This window comes from Cryptomeria japonica, chromosome 2, assembly GCF_030272615.1.
Source record: "Cryptomeria japonica chromosome 2, Sugi_1.0, whole genome shotgun sequence".
NCBI classification, from domain to species: domain Eukaryota; kingdom Viridiplantae; phylum Streptophyta; class Pinopsida; order Cupressales; family Cupressaceae; genus Cryptomeria; species Cryptomeria japonica.
Window position 1 is genome coordinate 451943472 of NC_081406.1, and position 23396 is coordinate 451966867.

Sequence of the window (23396 nt, forward strand, 5' to 3'; positions counted from 1 at the left end):
TGATGTTGGAGGTCAGAAAATTAATATAAACTGCAGCCATTTGTTTAATGGATATGCAGTAAAAATACATGTTACCCAATCAACCATGGAGCTATATGCCCTTTCTTGATGATCAATTTGATTCCCTAAGAGTCTGAGTGTTGATTATTGGGTTTATTATATTTGGCATATGCCAATTAATTTTTGTCCTCTCTTTTTTGTGTTGGTGGAATCTTTCAATGCCAATTTTTACTTGGACAATCCCGCATTCCAGTTTTCTTGGACTGATAAACCATAGTAGTGCATGAATTGATAGTAGATACTTCGAATTATTTGGGGGGATGGGGTTATTACTTGCATTTCAATCTGTCCAAATATGCCTCATAGAACTTGGATCTAGATGAGTAATACACTACAGGATTTGCATTTCTGTTTGAAGTTGGATTGATTTTGTAAGTACTTGATCCATAGAGTTGAGTTTTAATTTTTTGTCGCCACAAAAGATAGTGAATCTCTTTATTGCTGGGCAAGAGGTTATTTTAGAAATGGATGCTGAATTATTTGTGTTGTTCTAAATATTGAGAATACTATGATTCAGTTATTCCCCCTTGGCAAATTATCAGCTTTCAGAAATTTTTAATGAGCAATTGACCTTTGGAAGAATGTAATTATTTGGTCACATGTGAAATTATGGAACACATTGTTTTGGCTATTATACTGTGTATACTGAATATCTTTTGTGTAATTCTTTACATCTACATTTATCTCATTGCAATGTGATCCTCTGCATCCTGGCATGCCAAAATATATACTTGTTCCCAAGCTGTAGGCATCTCTCAATGACAGATCTGTTCTCTGCTACCACAAGGATAGGTGTTTTCTAAATCTTTCAAATGTGTGTATTGTACATTCTTTTGTTCTTTCAATTAGTGACTAACAAGTAGATTTGAATTTTGTTGTCCTTAAGCATTATGAAGGGGATGTCAAAGACCTTGCTTTAGATTTTACTGTAATGGAGGATATTTTTGGAAAACGAGTTGTGATTGAGCTTAGACCAGGTGGTTCAAATATGCCAGTTACAATTGAGAATAGATTGCAGTACATCCATGCAATGGCAGACTATAAACTTAATCGGCAGGTACTCCTGGTTTCCCACGGCATTCGTATTTATGTCTGTGATCAAACATGTAATGAATTCATCATCTAGAGTATTGTAGTTTTCATCTTGTTCTATTGACATAATTATAAAGTAATCGATTTGCAGATCCAGCCATTGATAAATGCATTTTATAGAGGATTGTCAGATCTTATATCACCTTCTTGGCTATGCTTATTCAATGCACAGGAGTTCAACCAGGTAGGACTGACTCCATTAGACATAGTTCGCAACAATGCGCTAGAATTTTATTTTCTTAATAAAGTTTAATGAGTTGAAGAAACCTTTACCTGTGAAAAACTTGATCTTCACTGACATCGAATTTTGTTATCCCAAACATTGTTAATATTTACAAGATATAAATCTTCTGAAATCTGACTTAAGAAGTCTGGTCTCAAATTGTGTTGCCTGCATTCTATTGTTGCAAATTTGCATAATCAGTGATTTATGCTTGTGGCGAACTCAAAACCTGTTAGATGAATGTTAAGGTGCAGTTTAAGGGCACAGGATATCTTTGTGCTTCATAAATTGATTTGACACATTTAGCATACTTTTCGAGATCTTGCATTTTGAACATACTTCAAAAATTGAAATATTCAAATCTTTGTTTTAAATTCATTTTTGTGGCTTCCAAGCTTGTCTTTTCAGTTTTGTATGGATGCAATGAGCATAGCTAGGTTATGCTGCTCCTCTTATTACATCACATGATACTTGATTCTCTTTCTTTGCTTATAAAATATTAATTCATGTGATAGCTAATTGTAGAATCACATATTTGGTGTGTCCATGCGTGTGCACTTGCAGGTGCACATGCGCCTGTGCCTGTGTGCGCATGATCTGTTCTGAACATTTTTTTATTTTTATTTTCCCACCTTTCTTCTATGTGATAAGAAAATTCATCCACCAAAACTAAAAGTCTGCATATTTGTATGTGTGGTATCATTTCTTTTATATTAATTCTTGATTTCTTTTGTACCCATTCTGAACACAAGGATCCTATAGTCTTTCTTGTCCATTTCTGTGTCCACATTGATTCATTTCATTTTTATGTAATCTCTGAAAATGCTTGTACATATATATACTAAAACTAAAAGTCTGCATATTTGTATGTGTGTTATCGTTTCCTTTATCTTAATTCTTGATTTCTTTTGTACCCATTCTGAACACAAGGATCCTATAGTCTTTCTTGTCCATTTCTGTGTCCACATTAATTCATTTCATTTTTATGTAATCTCTGAAAATGCTTGTATATATATATGTGTGTGTGTGTTTATACATATATATATACATACATGTTTACATATACATACATACATACATACATACACACACACACATATATATACATACACACACACACACACACACATACCTTTGTATTCATTTTGAACACAAGGATTCTATTGTGTTTCTTGTCCATTTCTGTGCTCACATTGACTCATTCCATTTTCTTTAATTTATCTCTGAATTTGCTTGTACAGCTGCTTTCTGGAGGAGAGCACGATTTTGATGTTGATGATTTGAAAAGCAATACTAGGTATTCAGGTGGCTATTCTGAGAGCAGTCGAACTGTGAAATTATTTTGGGAGGTGAGTCATATGACAACTTAGATGCTTGACTTCCCTTGACATATACTTCAAATGAACAATCAATCTTCTTTTAGTGCTGTTTTTGGGTAAATATAATAGATGATATTATTTAGATTTTGGAATCATTCTTTAGTTTCTAGACAGCAATTACATCGGCTGATAATTTTTATCTGAATGATTGATCCTAATCTACTGAATTGTCACTTAATTTCAGGCACTGAAGCCTTGATTTAATAATTTGGGGATTCTTTGTTGGGACTTATTTATGGCATGCCTTGTTAATAAAATCCACTTTGAGGCTTGTAATATAGGCACTGCTCACTTGATTTCTAGTCTTGCCTCTGTTTGGAACATCTTTTTTTTCCTTCGTTTTGTACATTCTTATGTTTCGGTATGTTTGTTTTACTTGTATTCACCTAGGTGATGTTACAGTGAAGACATTAGTAAAATTGGGAAAATCTCTCAATCTCATGTGGGCTATCTTGCACATGGGGTCAGCCATCAGCCTGCTTCAACAATTAAATTCAGGAAGATTCTGCTTCATAGAGTGCAGAGACTAAAAAGGAGTCACCATTACTTAGAGTTTCCTTTAGTGATCCAAGATTTGTATCAAAGTTGCTGGACCATGGGTTCAAATTTGCCACCTTCAGTTGAGAAGATGCCTAGAAGCCTTGGAGACATGCGTTCGGTTGGTTTCATTGTTAAGAAGTATTTAATTTTGTGAGAGGTATGCTTGTGATGATCTGGAGAATTGCAAAGATGCCTTAGAATAGGGTTGCAGGTAACAGAATGCAGGAGAAGAACAAGTTTGATGAAATCATTGGTTTCCATAGGCAGTGAAATCGTCTAGACTGCAGTGAGTGCAAATTTGTAATGTCCCCATTTTGAAAAAAGATTTAATAATAAATATTGGTAATAAAATTAAAAGAATAAAAATAAAATTAAAATTAACACATAAAAGAATAAAATTAAAATAATTAAAACTTAGTTAAGTTTAATGAATGGTTAAAAGGCATGAAATGAAAAGTTGTGACCTCCTCACACATGAGGTATAAAAGGAAGAAGATAACTTCATTTGAAACAACAATTTTAATCTACAATCAGGAGTGCAGATCTGAGTTAAATAGTAAGACAGTAATGAGGGGATATGACCTTTCAAAGGGATATCTCTTTCCAAAGAGATGTGTCTCCTCAATGAGACATGAGGGTGTAAAAAGAGTAAGCAATTGATATGGAGAAAAGGAAGAAAGAATGGAGCGGATTAAGGAAGGTTAATGGAAGAAGAAAGAAATGGGCAGAAAATAAGGAAGTAACTTTTAAGGACAGAAATGATGAAAGGTCGTGACCAAAGTTGCATGGACATGGATACGGATATGGTATCGGAATGAATACGGCCATTTTTTAAGACCCCCAATATGAATACGTTTGGATACGTCATTCATAAAAAACACATACACATATATTTAACACAACTTTCTAAGTTATTCAAGGAGATTTTCATTACTTCAAAAGCAATATAGACACATAATTGCTACATAAATAATGATAAGTTGACATAACATTTTACAATATGCAAAAATAATAGAGTTGCATTGGAAGATAACCCCAAAAATGGGATACTGAAATAAAAAAAACATTTCATTTGTCTTTCTCATTTGGTGTAGGTTTTGTTAATACCGTTTTTAAAAAAAAAATGTATGAATGAAGTTTTTAAAAATTAAATTTAGGAAGATTTACATCAAATTTTTAAAAAATTCAAATCGTATTGTATCTAGCATGGTTGGAAATCAAGGAGTTTTGGGCATGCGTGGGTACAATATTCGATGTGTTTCCGAGCTGTATCGGATACGTATCCGTTTTGGAAATGGGAACGGATACGGGGATACGCGTGCCCAGGGAAGTACAAAGGAGTTTCCGGCTACTATGGTCATGACCTTTCGAAGGGGTGTTAATTGTGAAAGGTTGTGACCCTTTCAAAAGTTAGGCATGATGAAGGGGTGTGACTCTACCTCACATTGGAAGTGATAAGGGGAAGAAGGTTTCATTTGAGAAGGAGAGTGGAAGGGGATTCCATTTTAGAGCAGACAAAAGAGTAGAAAGGAGGATTTGGGATGCCATCCTAAAGTGCAGAATTCCGAGTATAAGTAGTGTTGGTGTTTGTTTTATCATCTACCAAACATTAGAATAAGATACCCAAAGGTACTCTATCCTCTCCTGAAAAATCACTGCTGATTCCAAGGTCTATATGTGCGAACAAGCGACTTTAGTGGGATAGCTACTTGGGTAGTGTATGCTGAAAATCTCAAGGGGGACTTACGTTTATGAATGTCTTTTAAGCTTCTGGACTTAGATGGATTTATCAATTTTAGGTTCATTCTCTTTTTTTTTTGGATTTTTCGGGATTTAGACTTTCAAAAAAAGGGAAAAAGGAGACAGGGTTTAAGAAAGCTGATCTAAACCTACGAATTCTGGAGACGGTATTAACTGGGTGTTCTCGGGAAACCACACTTTGCTTCGCCACACTGAGGACAACTACACAAAGTGGGTGCAATCTTCAATGGGTTGTGCTTATGATTGAAATGTTGGCATACACAGGGGATAGGCTCAGACTAACTTTGCACAGTAAAATGAAAATCATCCACTCACCAAAAGTATGAGCAGAGATACACCGTTAATTAATAGTTATCAAATCCTTCATTCAATTCTAGCAACTTTGAAAGCAAATCTAAATTAACTTTTAACTAATGTGTTGAGGAAATTGAAACCATACTAATCATTCAAATAACAAAGATTACAAAGCCTTAAGAGAAAGCGCACATGCAATGTTTTATTTGAAAAATGACCTTCACGCAACAATATATCAAAACCTCCCACTCTCCAAATGAGAGGAGGTAGCCTTGTTGATACATAATAGCTTCGGTAAGATAAATGATTGAATGGGAGATAAATGAAGTCTCCCATTCAATCATCTATCTCATCGATAGATAAATTCAGATCTCACTGATTATTCCTTTATCTGATATTTATGTTATAATTGCTCTCCTTATTCTGTTACAGCATTTATCGATTATGTTACTCATGCAAACTAATGATTAAATTAAGTGCAAACTATTAAACCGATAAACTGATAATGATCAGGTCTTATTCTAACCCTCCCGATTCATTATCGAGTTACCATTTTAATAGCCACCGAATTTACAATGATCGGGCTTAATGCATTCCATCGACTAACTAATGTCATCGGGTTAAATAAATTGATAACCAACTAACTTAAGTTATCGGGTTTAAACTACTTTAATTGCCACCGATTACCATCGGCCTAGTTATATTGATAACCGAAATGATATCGGTTCATTTGCATATGTTATGGCACCGATTAAGCAATCGGTTATGGAGGGACACGACCAAGGGGTATCTTGGTCGGTCATGTCCAAAGGACATGATCGATCAAGGTACCACTTGATCGGTCCCCTCCATGATATATATATACCGATAAAATGTTGGGGAGAGAACATAGAAAACATTAATGCTCTCTCTCCACTTGCAACAAAGAAAAGAAATCTGATTTATTATATTGTGAAATAATGTATACTTGAAAGGAAAATTACTTTGAATATAACTTGCACCTTGAATTGAAAATTGAAATACATTTACATGGTACCGGAGCTATAGTTAAATCGAACCTGAGGCTATTAAATTTTGTGGAAAATTCAAGACAAGCATATATCCAACATCACATTTCTCCAAATTTCCAGCACTATCAGATTCGAAGATAGACTCGGAGGAGGCGATGATTTCTCAGCATGGAAGTTCAGAATTAAGATGATTCTAAGAGAAAATAAAGTTGAATCATTTGTTAAAGGTGAAACTACAAAACTTGAGACTGAACTTGACAAAGCGACATGGATAGAGGGAAATGAAAAAGCCATCAAAATCATAGTTGATGGTGTGAGGAATAATATTATGCCCATCATAAGGAACCATGAAACGACCTACAACATGTTCAAAGCACTTGAAGATGCATTCGAGATATCGAATGCAAGTAGAACCTTGGCTTTAAAGAGAGAAATAAATCATATAGCTATGATCAAAGGGGAGTCAGTCAATGCTTACTTCATGCGGATATCAGCCCTAAGGGATGAGCTACTAACCCTTGGATATGAGATCCAAAGCAAAGAATTAACACTCATTTCTCTAGATGGGTTGCCTAGTATATGGGAAACGTTCGTCCAAGGCATCAGTGCAAGGGCTAAATATCCAAAGTTTGAAAGGCTAAGGGCAGACTGTCTCCAAGAAGAATCAAGGTTAAATAAGAAAGGGATCAAACAAAAGAATATAGATGAAGATCTTCAAGTCCTAAATACAAACTCTAATAAGAAAAGCAAGCAGAAACAATTTAGGAAGAGGAAAGGTCGTCAAGGCAAGAACACCTCCAAGAAGGATCTTTCACATATTCAATGTTACAGGTGACAAATTCGGACACTATGTTGCCAAATGTCCGGAAAGAACCAAACAACAAGCCACATTTGCCAAAGCAGGAAAATCTAAAAGGGAAGACGCTCCGAGAAGTATGTACTCTACTCAGCACTTACAAACCAAGCATCAAACAAGTGTAACTCCTGGGTGATCGATAGTGGCTCATCCAGACACATTATAGGGTTTAGAGAAGTGCTAGACTTCATCATAGAGGAGAATGATCAGGAAGTGACTATAGGAGATGACTCCACACATCCAGTCAGAGGAGTTGGAACCTTCACCGTCAAACTGAAGTCAGGCATATCATTGCAACTTAAAGGAGTACTATATGTCCCAGGCATCAAGAGAAATCTTGTCTCTATATCAGCACTAGAGGATAATGGGTACAGAGTGACCTTCATGGACAACAGAGTGTTGGCTTGGCCAAGGAATTCATCTATCAAGAAAGCTAAAACCATTGGTCAAAGACAAAGCTACTTGTATGAGCTGTGCATAGAGCCCAACTTAGCCCTAATCCATGAAGCTACAGATGCTAATGAAGTTTGGCATAGAAGACTAGGTCACCTGAATTTTAGAGCTTTGTCATCAATGGGATACCTTGTCATAGGTCTCCCTAAGTTAAAGAAATATCATTCAGGGGCATGCAAGGGATGTGCCGTAGGTAAAAATACTAAGGGTGTTTTTCAAAATAGTACTAGGAAAACAAGCAAAGTTTTAGAGTTAGTTCATTCTAATGTTTGTGGACCTATGTTTGTACCTTCTTTAGGGGGATTTTTGTATTATGTAATATTTGTTGATGACTACTCTAGGCAAACTTGGATCTACTTTCTGAAATGTAAAGAATCAGAAGAGATCCTTAATAGTTTTAAGGATTTTAAATCACTAACAGAAAACTACTCAGGAAATAAAATTAAAACCTTGAGAACTGACAATGGGGGGGAATACACCTCAGATTTGTTTAAGGATTTTTTTTAAAATACCGGGGTTAAGAGGAATCTTACTATACCTTATAGCGCTTAACAAAATGGGGTAGCTGAGAGGAAAAATAGGACAATTTTAGAAGCTGCCAAAGCCATGATTCTTGATCAGAATCTAAATACCAATCTTTGGGCAGAAGCAACCAACACTGCTGTATATATACAAAATAGATGTCCTCACTCCCATCTTGAAGATAAAACCCTTGAGGAAGTCTTTACTAAAACAAAGCAAGATATCAACCACCTTAGGATATTTGGGTGCCCTGTCTATATTCATGTACCTAAGGAGAAAAGATTAAAATTAGAGCCTTCTCGAAAAAAGGGAATACTTGTAGGATATAGTGAAACCTCCAAGGCCTATAGAATCTATATACCTGGTCAGAGGAATATTGAACTGAGTAGGGATGTAATCTTTGAAGAAGACTTAGCCTTCAAAAGAGCCCAAAGCTCAATAGAACCTGAAGCCTATATCCCTACCCCTAGCACAGATGAAGACCCTGCTCCTGAGCTTTAGAGGGAGAATCTTGAGGAAAATGAAGATGAAACTCAAAAACTCACCTAGAGAAAATCTCAAGAAAAGACCACTATGGGCCACCAAAACTGTAGAGGAAGCTCAGAAGTATGCTGCTCCTTCAGGAACCTTCAGAGAAAGAAAAAGGCCTAACAAATTCATTAGCTATGTTGCCCTTATGAATGATTTTTCAAAAGCTGAACCTAACAATGTATCAGATGCACTTAAACATCAAATATGGAAGGATGCCATGTCTGAGGAATATTGGTCCATAATGAAGAATGATGTTTGGGAAATTGTTTCTAGGCCAACTAGAAAATCTGTTGTTTCTTCCAAATGGCTTTTTAAGATCAAACATGCTGCAGATGGCAGTATTGAAAAACACAAGGCCAGATTTGTAGCCAGAGGGTTCTCTCAAAAGGAAGGAATTGATTATGAAGAAACATTTGCACCTGTAGCCAGATACACCTCAGTAAGAGATGTCTTAGCCATTGCAGTAGCAAAGGGATGGAAAGTTCATCAGATGGATGTTAAGACAACATTCCTTAATGGTGAGATCTCAGAAGAAGTATACCTAGAGCAACCTGAAGGGTTTGAGATTCATGATGCAGAGTCTCATGTGTGTAGACTCAAGAAAGTTCTCTATGGGCTTAAACAGGCTCCTAGGGCCTGGTATGAAAGAATTGATACTTACCTCTCAGAACTAGGCTTCTCTAAAAATGATGCAGATCCTAATTTCTACAATAAGCAAAACAAAGGTGATTTGCTAATATTGATTTTATATGTTGATGATTTATTAATCATAGGAGAAGATCACCTTATAGATCAATGCAAGAAAGATCTTTCTAAAGAGTTTGACATGAAGGACTTGGGACTCCTTCATGACTTCCTAGGCTTGGAAGTATGGCAAAATTCTGATAGCATTATACTAAACCAAGGAAAGTATACCTTGGACATCTTGAAGAGGTTTGGAATGATAAACTGCAGACCCATGACCTCTCCAATGGAAACAAATCTTCATAAACTTAAGGAAGTAGCAGCAGAGTCACAACCCACTGATCCTACTCACTACAGGCAAATGATTGGGTCGCTGATGTATCTGGTAAATACAAGACCAGATATCTGTTATGCAGTTAATGCTTTGAGTCAGTTTATGTGTGAGCCAAAGGAGATACACTTGATAGAAGTAAAACACATTATGAGATATCTACAAGGTACTCTAAACCTTGGTGTCAAATATGAGAGAGTTGATCTAGATCTACATGGATTCACAGATTCAGATTGGGCTGGAAGTGTCGTTGACAGGAAAAGCACCTCAGGATGTTGTTTCAGTTTAGGTTCAGCCATGATATCTTGGATCAGCAGAAAGCAGTCTTCAGTAGCATAGAGTTCCACTGAGGCCGAATACATTGCAGCTTCCATGGCTGCCCAAGAAGAAGTATGGCTCAGGAAGTTGCTTGTGGGATTATTCAGTGAACCAATGAAACCTACTGTTATCCATTGTGACAACCAGATCTGCATAAAACTTTCTGTAAATCCGGTGTTCCATGACAGATCCAAGCACATTGAGATTCCATACCATTATGTGCGAGATATGGTTGACAGGAATGTGATTCAGTTGGAATATATTTGTACAGGAGATCAGACAACAGATATTCTTACCAAACCACTTTCCAGAGTAAAGCTTGAACACTTCAGAAAAGGTTTGGGTATGATAGAAAGGTAATTTGCTTTGTAATTTGTACTTACATATCAATAAGATGTTTAATGTATAAACTTCTTTGTCGTGTTAGGACTTTTATGGGTTCAACCCCCTGTGTTCATTTCTAAGAGGTGACGATCACTCAGATAATGAACACTTGTATATAGACATTATAAGGTGACGATCTTATAATGATCAAACCAGTTATCATGTGTGATTTCTGATATGTCATGGATGTGCCATGATTATGTTGTGGTAAAACATTTGGAAAGATGTTAGTGCACATACCACAATGTGGATAAGTTGAGAATTTAATTCTTCTCATGTGTTAATCCTTAGTATTGCTTGTTTTGCAATATTGATATCACGTGCTTAGGTGATATCATATCATCACAAGGTGATGAATTTCTTGTATCACGTGTTTAGGTGATACTCCATGTCCCATGCTTAGGTGATATGGTTACTTGTATCATATGTTTTGATGATACTTCATGTCATGTGTTTAGATGATATGAACCCTTGAAGAATGAGATTATAAACTATATAAGGAATACTGGTCATCAAGAGAAATGTGATGCTAGACACTTTGTTTGTTATTCATCTTCCCAAGCTAAGAGGGAGTGTTGATACATAATAGTTTCGGTAAGATAAATGATTGAATGGGAGACAAATGAAGTCTCCCATTCAATCATCTATCTCATCGATACATAAATTCAAATCTCACTGATTATTCCTTTATCTGATATTTATGTTATAATTGCTCTCCTTATTTTGTTACAACATTTATCAATTATGTTACTCATACAAACTGATGATTAAATTAAGTGCAAACTATTAAACTGATAAACCGATAATGATCGGGTCTTATTCTAACCCTCCCGATTCATCATCGGGTTACCATTTTAATAGCCACCGAATTTACAATGATCGGGCTTAATGCATTCCACCGACTAACTAATGTCATCGGGTTAAATGAATTGATAACTGACTAACTTAAGTTATCGGGTTTAAACTACTTTAATTGCCACCGATTACCATTGGCCTAGTTATATTGATAACCGAAATGATATCGGTTCATTTGCATATGTTATGGCACCGATTAAGCAATCGGTTATGGAGGGACATGACCAAGGGATATCTTGGTCGGTCATGTCCAAAGGATCAAAGGACATGATCGATCAAGGTACCACTTGATCGGTCCCCTCCATGATATATATACATCGATAAAATGTTGTGGAGAGAACATAGAAAACATTAATGCTCTCTCTCCACCTGCAACAAAGAAAAGAAATCAGATTTATTATATTGTGAAATAACGTATACTTGAAAGGAAAATTACTTTGAATATAACTTGCACCTTGAATTGAAAATTGAAATACATTTACAAGCCTTACATAGTTTCTCAGAAAATAATGAACGACTGAGATCAAACAGTGATCAAGGTCCTAGATTGAAAGTTGTAAACCCTAATTAGGGTTTCCCAAAACTCTACCAGTTAGAGTGAACAAGGAGAAGACAATTGACGCAACTGCTATTCTCACTTGGGCGAGTGTCTAGTTTCCCCTTTTGTAGATTCAATGTATTTGGACACAATAAGCCGCACCTCTTCTAGGGTCACACTTGGCAAATTGCTGATTTGGAAGTCAATCATATCCATGTCATCGGTACAAGTGGCGAGGGTATCTTCCCATGAAAGATCCCTGATGGATCCCCTTGCTGATCCGCTGTAATTTTTAAAATAATAAACTATATTTTTCTTGTGATTTTGCTGATGGTCTACAGAATAGAGAGACGTTGCAGAATGTTTGATTTCTTTTTGTATTTTTTTGAATATATAAACAAGTAATGAATAAAGAACAACAAATAAGGAAGGAAGCTGAAACAAGTAAGAACATTCAATTAAATCAGAATTGATACAAATCGTACCAGGCAGATTTCTGATTTATAATAGCCAGATTATTCCCTACGCACTGGGGATGTGCTTACATCCAATAATGGCACCAACTGAAGGGTAGATGATGAACACAAACCAAGAACACCAGCTATGGCTGAATGAAAATCTTCACCACTTCCAGCGTAAAGTGTACCTGCTGTAATGGTGGCATCAAGCTGAAACAATCACGCCCTAGCTAGGAAATTCAACCACCCTGTTGAAACCCTCACCAAGCAATTTGAATCTCCACAAGGAATAGCGCATACACTGACCAATAATGCCAATGCCAAAAGAATCCACTGCCAATCAATAGCTGAGGGCTACGTCCCAACTAGTACTAATCATGGGGTTTGCGTCCCAGATTGAAGAATTGCTCTACCAGAGCATTATCGCACCAAACAAGTTTTCAATATGTAAAAGATAATGAGAAATTAGGTTTCCTTCTCCTTATATCTCTTTCCTTCCAAATCGAACCGTAAAGATATATGAAAAGTGCCCTTTAATATAAAGTCATATTTCCTAATATTGGGCGCCCAAGTATAGAAAAAACACCACTTTTTCAATATAAAATAACTCCAGCGCCAAAAGGACCCTAGCAAGTGAAAATCATTTAGAAAAGTTCAAGACCTTTCCAACGAGCTATAACACATGGGCATACGAATCCAGATGAAGCCAAAAACCCTTTATTACTCCGAAATAGCTATAGACAGCCTTATTTAAAATATTAAAACGCTAACTTAGGAATTATTTAAATATATTAAAAATATAACCCAAATAGCTACAGAAAGCTCGAAACACACCAAAAGCCTGAAATTGAACTTGTCACCTGTCTGTGATTGATGTCCGAAATCATGGATCAACTGGCAGTCTCATCCCTAAAATCTAGGGATGCTCCTAGAAACTAGGAAACACACCCAAATATCCTGAAACTGAAACCATCTGAAAGGTCATGAATAACCTCACGACTGGCAACTGTCACGACCTCCTAAAATTTAGGGATATCCCCTAAAATCTAGGAACTGCTCCAAACTGCTTGTAAAGCCAAAATATAGTCACTATATGCACTGAATGAGTCCCAATCAACCTCTGCTAGCCTACGAGACTCCAATGATAGGCCAACTCCTCCGTCTCTAATGTCCACTCTAGAAAGGGGACATGATATCCCAGCCGAGTGTTGGTGTCAGGAAATTGTCTATGCGCATGAATCTAGAGACTCTGGAGAGACTTCCTTGAGAATTGGTTGCATAGCTTTGAAGAAATTTCCCTGAACTTTGGCCCTCAAATTCTTCGCACGCAGATGCTTCTCTCGCACCTCATCCTGCTATAATATATCAGTTGCCACAAGGAAAACCTTGTCTTGAATATCTCTGACGGTTTTCTCGACTTCTATACTCTTATCCTCGGATTTTCTCAGAGATTCAGCCCTTGTAACCAAGGTAAAGTACCAAGTGCTGAAATCATACAGGTCACCATGTTGGATGACTTTCCTGTTTACAAGATCCCGCCAAGAAAATTCCCTGATTTCCTTCAGATATGGAATAATCCTCTTCTTAATATCTTCACCATCTTCCCAAGCTTCAATCATGTCTCGAATTCTACTCAATAAGGAAAATGTGGATTCATGTGGTGCTATCAGGTTATCAACGAGTATGTTAGCACGCTCTGAGGCATCCGTAGTCCATTCCTTTACTTCTTTGAAGGTTGCCTTCATGTCTTCATACTCCTTTAACGACTCTTGCGGAAGATGTATGGGTGGAGTAACAGGTATCTCATGATCAAGTGGCTTAGTTAGGTGGAGTGTTAGTTTTACTTTCAGATTAACAATAAACTCAGAAAATAGATGTTTGTTGTTAGGGTTTTCAACTTAGTAAATGATAGAGAGTAAACAACCAATCATATGGAATGAGACAAGACAACATTACCCTAGGAAAACCTCTTAGGAGGAAAAACCCAGCAAGAAGAGATCCTCAGATCTGATTATGAATTATACAATATTCTGATTACAACACTTATCTCTGATTGCTGTCCAAACAACAAGTTGCCAAGATGATAGAGGATGATGCCCTAGCTGTAGATGACCAAGGAACAAATCAGCAGAAGATGACTTCAACAGGCTGAAGCAGAATTATAACCAAATGTCCTTGAAGTTTGCCAAAGAGCAGATTCACCAAGTGTAGGAGAGCAGATCGCTAAAGTAGAAGAGCAGATCGCATTTGCTGTTAATGTGTGAAATGAATGTCTTACTTCATCTTGAAGTTGTTTCATATATATCTTCTCCTTTTGGCGGTAGACATCTAGGTCAGCTTGCAACAAAATAATTTAATATTATTTCCTTAATTGCCTTTCCCACGTTTGGTATTTGGGTCCAGCCCTATGCCTTAGGACGTTTCATTTTGGGTGTTGAGACACACATTGTGGCGTGAGAGAGGGCCCAGCTCTAAAGGGTACACGTTACCCTTTGAAGAGATAAAAGGGCCCAACCCTTAAGGGTGGATTCCAATGTTGCCTTAGGCAATTGGAATCCGCTCTTCACCCTAATTAAAACCAACATGGAGAACATACTTCCTCCATTGCTGATTCTCTTCTCCAACCTTAATTCTTTACTCCTTCTCCTTGGCTAGTCTTGCCTTGATGGTGTTGCAAGAATCATCAAAATACTGGACCTCTTGAGCCTGAGTAGGCTTACCCAACTCTACTGTAGTAATCTTATAATCCTTCGGAGCAACATTGTCCCGAGTTTTACCTTCTTTAGGTATAGCTACCTGCACTGTTATGAATCCTACATTATCTCTTTGAATTAAAGAGAATCTCTTGGTTGGCTTGGGCGGTCTTATCTCAATCAGTTTACTCACCATAGCCAAGAATGCTTCTGTGTTCTCCTCTGAATGATCCTCTTTGGGAGCTTGAGCCTTTATTCTTTCCTTTAACCAATCTAGAATGGCTGACTGCTCCATGCCACTTTCATCAAACTTATTCTCTGTTTCCTTTGGTCCTGTAACTATACCATCTAGGAATTCCCTTGGAAACTCAGGTTCTTTAACCTCTACATTCTTAACAGAATTCGGCTCCTGGGCTAATTCTTCGATTACCACTTCCATTGAAGGGAAAGGAGCTCTTACTCCTATATCAATTTTCATCCTCTGTTCATCAGCTGTAGCCTTGACTGGAGCAGCGGATGTAGCACTTAAGGTCGACCAACCCTCGTCAGATTTATATTTTCTGCTTGCATCCTCGACCACTTTCTTTCCTTTACCCCTTAGAGAATTTTCAGTGGGTTCTTTCCTTTTCCTAGACCCAACACTTGACGAAACACCATGGTTTGAGGACATTGATTCATTGGTCCCCATGAGATCATATGTGAGATTGGTACCTTTGGATTTAAGATCTTTTGCCTTCTCACTTGCCCACCATTTCGAATATTCAATTATTGGTCTAATAAGGTCACTCAAGTCTTACCTTTCAAAATTTGACCAATTAACCAAGGCAAGGGACTCATTTCTTAGTTTGTCATAGTGAGGCTGCTGAAACTCGGGATCCTCTTCAAGTTGATTTGCTACCCTAAATACCTCTGTTTCTCTAATCAAATTCAAGGGAAGTCTGGACCACAATCTCTTTCTGATTTCAAAACTGTCAGCTGCATCAGCCCAATAGTCTTCGAGATCCGGTATATGCTCGAATATTTCACCATCGACCCTTTTCATCTGGTGAAAAGGGTCAAAATGTGCTCTAGCCTTATACTGGAATAATGGGTACCAAGCAAGCTCCTTTTCCACACTAGCAGCAGCCTGTGACGATGGACATGCCTCCAATCCATTCCCAATGGTGAGAGAAGATGTCCCTGCCTTCTTCTGCTTCTCTCTTTGAATGATCATATAATTTTCCAGTTGCCTGACAACTTCGAGCAATACTACGCTGTTGGTGCGATACATATGTAATTTATAAGGAGTTCTTGAGAATCCTTGAGTTCTTAGATAAGTAAACTTGGCATATTGGATGTACCAATGCCTGAATTTGCTGATAAAATCTCGAGACTCGGGAGAGAGCCTGTGATGCAGACCACCCTAGAGTGTCCTAGTAATGTTCATTAAGAATGCATCATTGACTCTTTTGAAGTGAAATTTTTCCTCTAGGTGCAATTGCGGGTAGCAATCGTAGACAACAAACTGATTTTCTTTATTTCCCACTCCCCCTCTATAGGTGAGTCCTCTATATTTATAGGTTCGAGCCAGATAGTACACCAAGTAGGGACTCATATAGAATGTCCTGTTTTTCTCTAAATCCTTCAATTGGGCATCACGATTATCACTTATAATCTTTGCCCAATCAATCATCTTCACTCCAGTGTTTATTTCATTGATGAAGTACATCCACGACTCAAATGGCGTGCCTTGTGGACTACCCATGACCCTGTTTAGCAGAACTATCAAATCTCCAATATCTTCCTTGAAATATGCTCTTATAAGATCTTTAGGTAACTTGGAGACACCTTTCCTCGGTTTTTCCAACCATTGATGGTTGATGTTGGCCTCATATTCTTCAATGTTATCCTGGTATAGCCGTGTCGCTTCTTCCTTGGTCATGTAAACAGGGTTATGATATTCAGGGATGCAGAAAGCTTCCCTGATAAAAACATCGCTGACATTCGCCAAGACTCTCCCGTTAGGTGCTATGATCTCTTGGCTTATAGAATTATAGTGTTTAGAGCATTCCAGTACTAACTCAACACATTGCGTTGCTGGAAGGAAACCAGCAGCCTGTACAATTCCGTTTCTCATCATCTTTTTGGTAGTTGTGGTAGGCATCAAGTTGTCAAGGCCATACATTCGCTTCTTGAACTCCCTCAAGTTGATATGCCCCAGGTTCGTGTCTCCGACCACCTTCCACTTAGACCGCATCTTGGATTCCGGAGGGGAATCTTTATCTACTTGGAACTTCATCGTGCCTGAAATCTGCGAATAAACATGAAGCTTAAGTTAGAAATCAGAACTTAGATTAAATATTTAGGATCTTGATGACTAAGTGGTTTGGTATTCTCACTCTATTCTTGATACTTAGTCACAAAAATGGAATTTTCACATGTAAACCCTACACTCTAGGGATATTGAATTCTGATTTCAATCCCAAAACCAGGTCCTATAACCTTAAAAACCCTCATCCAATTCAGTTCAACATGATCTTTCTCATTGAAAATCCATAAAAATCACCTCCAACGTACTTTGAAAACTCAGAAAATTTAATGATTCACCTTTGATGGAGAGAGAAGAAAAAAGACAAGAAGATAGAAGGATTAAAACTCAGAAAATTTGAATGATCTGCGTCCTATCAGCTGGTTATACTCCAAAATCTGTTAGCGTTTATGAAGAACAAGGTGAGAAATGATGATTAAGGCCTTCAAAACCTTCAACAATACGCTTAATCTATGAAAATCTTCTTTCAACTTGCAAAACTCTTAGAGGTTCTCTCAAAATGCTCTTGACCTGCAGAAAACTTTTCTAAACGCTCTTCACTTGCTCAAGAAATTCAAACTTCATGTGTAAAAATGAGATAATGAATAATGTATTTGTATTAGAGTTGGTTTTCACAATTAGAAACACGCAAATATCTTTCAAATTCATGTTTCTAAATCAGTTTCAGTCTTGAATGTTCATGGAGAAATTTTCTAATTTCATCTGAGTTGCACAATCATTCTCATGCAAGTTTCTAACTTGAGATTCAGTCCTAGATTCGAACTAGATCTTCAAACATCTTCTTTTTGAAACTTTCTAATTCAATTCACAGTTCGAATATCTCTTCTTCAAAACTTTCCAAATTAGTTGATAGTTTGAATTTTTCTTTGGATATAGTAACATCACTTTGAATTTTTCCTCATTTTCAAACTTGTGTTGACTAGTTTGACTCCTTAACCACATGGCGGACTTATTTGGAGTATTGGCACTAGTATTGGAACCTTATCTCCTTATAGGGCAGAGTTCTTCTGACACTTGGAACTTGGCTTGACACCATAAGGCGGACCTTGGGAAACTTGGAGAACCTTGCATTCATGCACTTAACTCCAAGGTGGACTTTTGGAGTCTTGACATCATGCTACCTTGGCTAGGCGGAATTTGGAGAGACCAAGAAAGCGGAGTTTTGGAAGCTCAAGACCATCACCAAGGTGGACTTTGGCAAGTCTCCCTTTAGGGCAGACTTTTGAGTGTTGAAGGGCAGACTTCTTTGACATAGGCATCACCTCTCATCTTGGGTGGACTTTTTGATGGCCATGACCATGTTGACCCCACCTTGAGGGCGGACTTTGAATGATTTGTGCACCTTGAGGGCGGACTTTGAAGAGTCTCCATCATGGCGGACTTTTTTGGAGTTCAACTTGGGCGGACTTTTTGCTTCCTAGGCAGGCACCAAGGAGGGCGAAGTTTGTTAACCATTGCATTTGCGACCTAGGCGGACTTTCTTCACACCTTAACTCTTCATGGTGAACTTATTAGGCATCTCTACTTATCATCTTCTTTGCTTGGAGGGCAGACTTTGGGTTGGTTCATGACCTTGGGCGGAGTTTTGGAGTCTTGTGCACCGTCACCTTGGCAGACTTTTTGAAGTTCATGACCTTGCCTTCTTCTTGGGTGGACTTTTCTCTTCCTAGGCACCAAGGAGGGCGGAGTTTGAGCCGGTTCAAGGCCTTGGGCGGAGTTTTATAGTCTTGTGCACCTTCACCTTGGCAGACTTTTGATCTTTCCTGTCATAACATTCACCATCACACATTGATTAGCCAAACTTGGAGAAAAAAACTTGAAAACTCCAAAATTTGATAACTTCACCAATTTTCGCTAGATTAGAATGATATTTGAAATCCAAACTCAGGTAAAGCATTTGAAGCATCATGACCCCTAAAATGTAGGAACTTAGCTTTTTGGGTCAAAACTTGGAAATCTTTGATCGCGATCGATGCAGGTAATGGTACCAATGTAGACCCTAGGTCCCCACTTCGAAAAAGCAAAAAGAAGACATCCCTAAAAAATAGGGAAAACTTTCTAAAAATAGCCATACCGGGGATCGGGCTAAAAATGCCAAAAACGAAACTTCCTAAAAAATAGGAGAAAGCAAAAAAGCAAACTTTCTAAAAATAGTAAGTTGTTCAAATTCATTCAAATCAATTGCGTTCTTCATCCTTTGGCCTTTCTAGGCACTTTGACGGTGTCTGGACTGTTATCAGTTGGCTTGCAAAAACTGACTTCCAATCCCTAGGACTCAAACCGTTCAAAGCTTGACAGACCTGAGCAGAACTGAAGCGGAAGGCCATGGGGCACTAACAAAAACCCTAGAAAGCAGGAAAGGAGAGGGTCCCCATCATCAATGGGGTGATGTGTGAAAAAGGTCACAACAAGTAGCAGACACATAAATATGTTATTAGCAGATTTGGAAAGGGGAGTATATGCAATCATCGATGGCATAGAGGATCTGATATATCTTAAGACATAATCTTAGGCAGTCCGTCTAACTACTGTTGTGTGGGTTTCAATTGGGTGAAAGGTATTTCCTAAATCCTCTTATCCACTTGGAAATGAAGAAATTAGGGCAAACTTAGGGCATACCCATTTAGGGGACATTACAAAATTCAACCCAATTATGGCACTTGCAAATTTGCTCCTGGTAGAAGTGGCAAATCCATGACTTTACAAACATAGCACGAAGTATGAAGGTTTTTTGAGATTTCAAATGGTTATTCTAATGTTTAATCTTCTCTTTGACCCTAAGGAAGGATGTTGGATTTGTTGGAGTTATTTGTTCAACCTCACAAGTCCATGAATCACTTACAAGGAAAACAGTTGTCACAAATGGAGATCAAGCAAGACAGATTTGCTCAACAACTTGAGAATTGCATTGATGCACAAAATATAATAATTACAAAGAACGAATGAATCCTTATGAAAAGGATGAAGAAACCTTAGATCTAAACCTTAGAGGAAGATTAAATTAGCTATTGCCAAGTGTCACAATCATAATGAATGAGACAACATAAGCTATTATTAGCCTAATCTAATGTAAGGGAAAATAAGTCCTAAGTTTAGCTTAAGTGAATACAGTAATAAAGGACCTAATTAGATAATTAATCAGGTGATTATCCTAATTACTCTAATAAGATTATCATATAAGCAGTATAGTAATACATTTTGGGGACAGATTCCCATGGTAGCCTTCATTCAATGTTTATTTGTGCTGATATAATTGTAAGAACATGAGTTTTCATGATGCAAAGATGTGTTACTATTAGGAATAGAAATGCAAAGCAATATATAATAAAATGAATGCAAAATCTAAACATTAAAACAACACAAAAACAAAGACATAAATATATGTGGTTCACCCAAAATAGGCTACCTCCTCAAAGAAACATAATATATGTTCCATGAAATTTCCAAGATGGGGGAGATTAGAGGAGGGGGGTGGGCTGAAGTTGGGACATATTTCTATGATGGTCGAGGCAAGAGACCTTTATTTAGGGGACAACAATTTAAAAAAGTGGATTTTAAAAAATATAGGAAATAATTCAATTATCATTCTTGATATAATCATAGAACTATAATACTGCTTACAAAACATTAGACTTGAATTGAGTTTTATGACTCAACACACAAATTATCAAAAAGTCATTGCTTTTCTAGTGAATTTGCAAATATATTACATAAAATTTACAACAAAATGTCGAAAGGCTAAGAGTTCTAAGTACAAAATGACAAAAACATAACAAATCCACTGTTGCCCCTAATCTTCATTTGCAAATATTGCATCATATTTAGAGTTCAAGTTTGAATCTTCTCGCTATAAGGGACTCCCTCATCCAATGGTACTCAAGAGTCTAACATGCCATAAACTACAAGGCAGTATGCACCATAGATGAAAAAATCTGCAAAAAATCCTTTAACTCCCAATTTTTCGCGAGCCATTTATGGCAACGATTTAATTTGCAAAAAAATCTTGGGCAATTTTTTTGTAAAAATCAAAGCGATTTATTTAAAAAAATCGCAAAAAATCGGGAGAAAAACTCAAATAAATCTGCAATAATGATTTGTCGGGTATTCTTTTATTGATTTCTATCATGCAATTGATTACATAACCTTGAACCTCGCCATTTGCGAATCAATTAGTGTAACTGTGTACCTATCCACAACATGTTAAAAATAGGTGCCTTCAAGGGATGTGGCATCTCTGTGGGAAGAATTTGAATCCTTTGGGTGTATGTGTGCGGAAAACTTCAGTATGGTGTTTTTGAATGATATGGTAGTTTCATGTGGAAGTCTCATGCTTCTTGAACCATGTTCTTGACGCTGAAGGTATGTTGTGAAAGTTGACAAAGTTCATCAATGTGTATGAGATGAGCTGAAAATTTGAAAAGCTTTGTGTGCACATGCCAGTGCTAGCTATTGAACAAACTACAAAGTATTTGTTTTATGGAAGATGTGAAGTAGAGGAGAACTTTAATTCTACAGAAAGGAGATTAAAGGAATGCAAATCCTTTGTAATATGTATTGAACTCTAATTCATTTAGAGGTTGCACTTATTTTTTGGTATATGATATGTATTTAACTCAAACTTTGATTTATATATGATGGAAAACAGTAACATGTTCTACAAATTCAGTTTATATGTCTGTTTTTCAAGAATATATTAAGTATTATATACTTTCAAATGTTCGTTAAATTTGCCAATTTTTTCTTGATTTTTTGCCGAGTCCCGAGTTTTCAATTTTTTTGGGCCAAAAGAGTTAATGCCGAGTAAGAGTTTTTCATCTTTGCTATGCACAACCACCTACTTCTTTAATTGTCAAGAGGTAAACATGTTCTTAAAATACTAGGGGAAGTTTAATGTGGACCAATTTGTCTTTGTAGCAGAGGAATCGACAACTTGTGATGGGCTGTGAGTGGCAAGCATCCTTTCCATGTTATGTCCACCATTTGATAGGGTCGGTTATAACTATTATGGCCCTATTTGTCATGGCCTTGTTGGTGTGTGTTTTATCATCTTCCAAACATTAGAATAAAGTACCCAAAGCTAATTTATCCTCTCTTGAAAAATCACCGCTTATACTAAGATTGCGAGAAGATCATATGGCGATTCCAAGGTTTATTTAGTCAGGTCTTGACGCGTGGATAAGCTCAATGGGCATTGTGATTTGCTGGTAATCCACAAAGGGACTTACGCTTGGATTGTTCAATTCACAATGAAGGTTTAGACAATGAAGCTCTATCATTTGGGACTTGGATCATGGAAAAACTAAAAAGGAGACAAGGGTTTAGAAGTTCTAATCTATTAAGTTCTTTCAAAATTCTGTGATCAAAATAGAAGAGATGGAGATATGATCTGAAAGTTGTATTTCATCTGCTATAGCGTGTTTTAAAGATGCACCACATTTATCAATTTCGGTGTGTACATCCTCCTAAATGTAAGCATGCTATATAAGTGGATGCGGGGTTACGTAGTGAAGAGATATGTCTTCCCATGTGGGAAGACACATCTCTTCCCTACGTACCTCTCACCAGAGTATATAAACTAGTCACCGTTTACTTACCCGATTGGAAGGAGTGCAACTTGTTTGAGAATCACTTTACCACCCGATACCATGAACGGTGTAACCGTTGGTCAAACACGATAAGTTAACTTTGGTTTCATTTATCATTAGTTAACGTTAACATATTAGTATATGTAATCAAATTTATATATATATATATATATATATATATATATATATATATATATATCGGAAGCATGAAATAGTACGACCGACGTTACAAAATTAACACTCCCTCTTAACTAGGGAGGACACATTTCATGTTAGATTAAACATCACAATTCATCCATTGATTGTGAAGAGAGGAGATATCACACCATAGTGATATTCAGAGATATGGTTCAACAATGAATATCAAGTCTCATGATACTCACCATAACTCATAGTTATCAAGTAAGGTATGTGCACTGGCATCAAGTCACATGATGCCTACCATACTGATAATGATTTCATGGCATGTCTACGAATATTATGTTCATAATATTCACCATGAAGATCTCTATCATAATTAT

General features: G+C 37.0%; 1 protein-coding gene across 4 annotated transcripts in view; it reads left to right on the forward strand.

The window, feature by feature from the left end:
* LOC131031618 (E3 ubiquitin-protein ligase UPL7) overlaps positions 1-23396 on the forward strand; it is a 249054-nt gene that overhangs the window by 188282 nt on the left and 37376 nt on the right. For all 4 annotated transcript variants that reach the window (XR_009103067.2, XM_057962785.2, XM_057962784.2 and 1 more), the window contains exons 9-11: positions 947-1117; positions 1244-1336; positions 2617-2724. Coding sequence is in view for 3 of the 4 variants with exons in the window: in XM_057962785.2 (XP_057818768.2) it covers positions 947-1117; positions 1244-1336; positions 2617-2724 (372 nt within the window). In the remaining variant the exon portion in view is untranslated. The remainder of the gene's footprint in view (positions 1-946; positions 1118-1243; positions 1337-2616; positions 2725-23396) is intronic.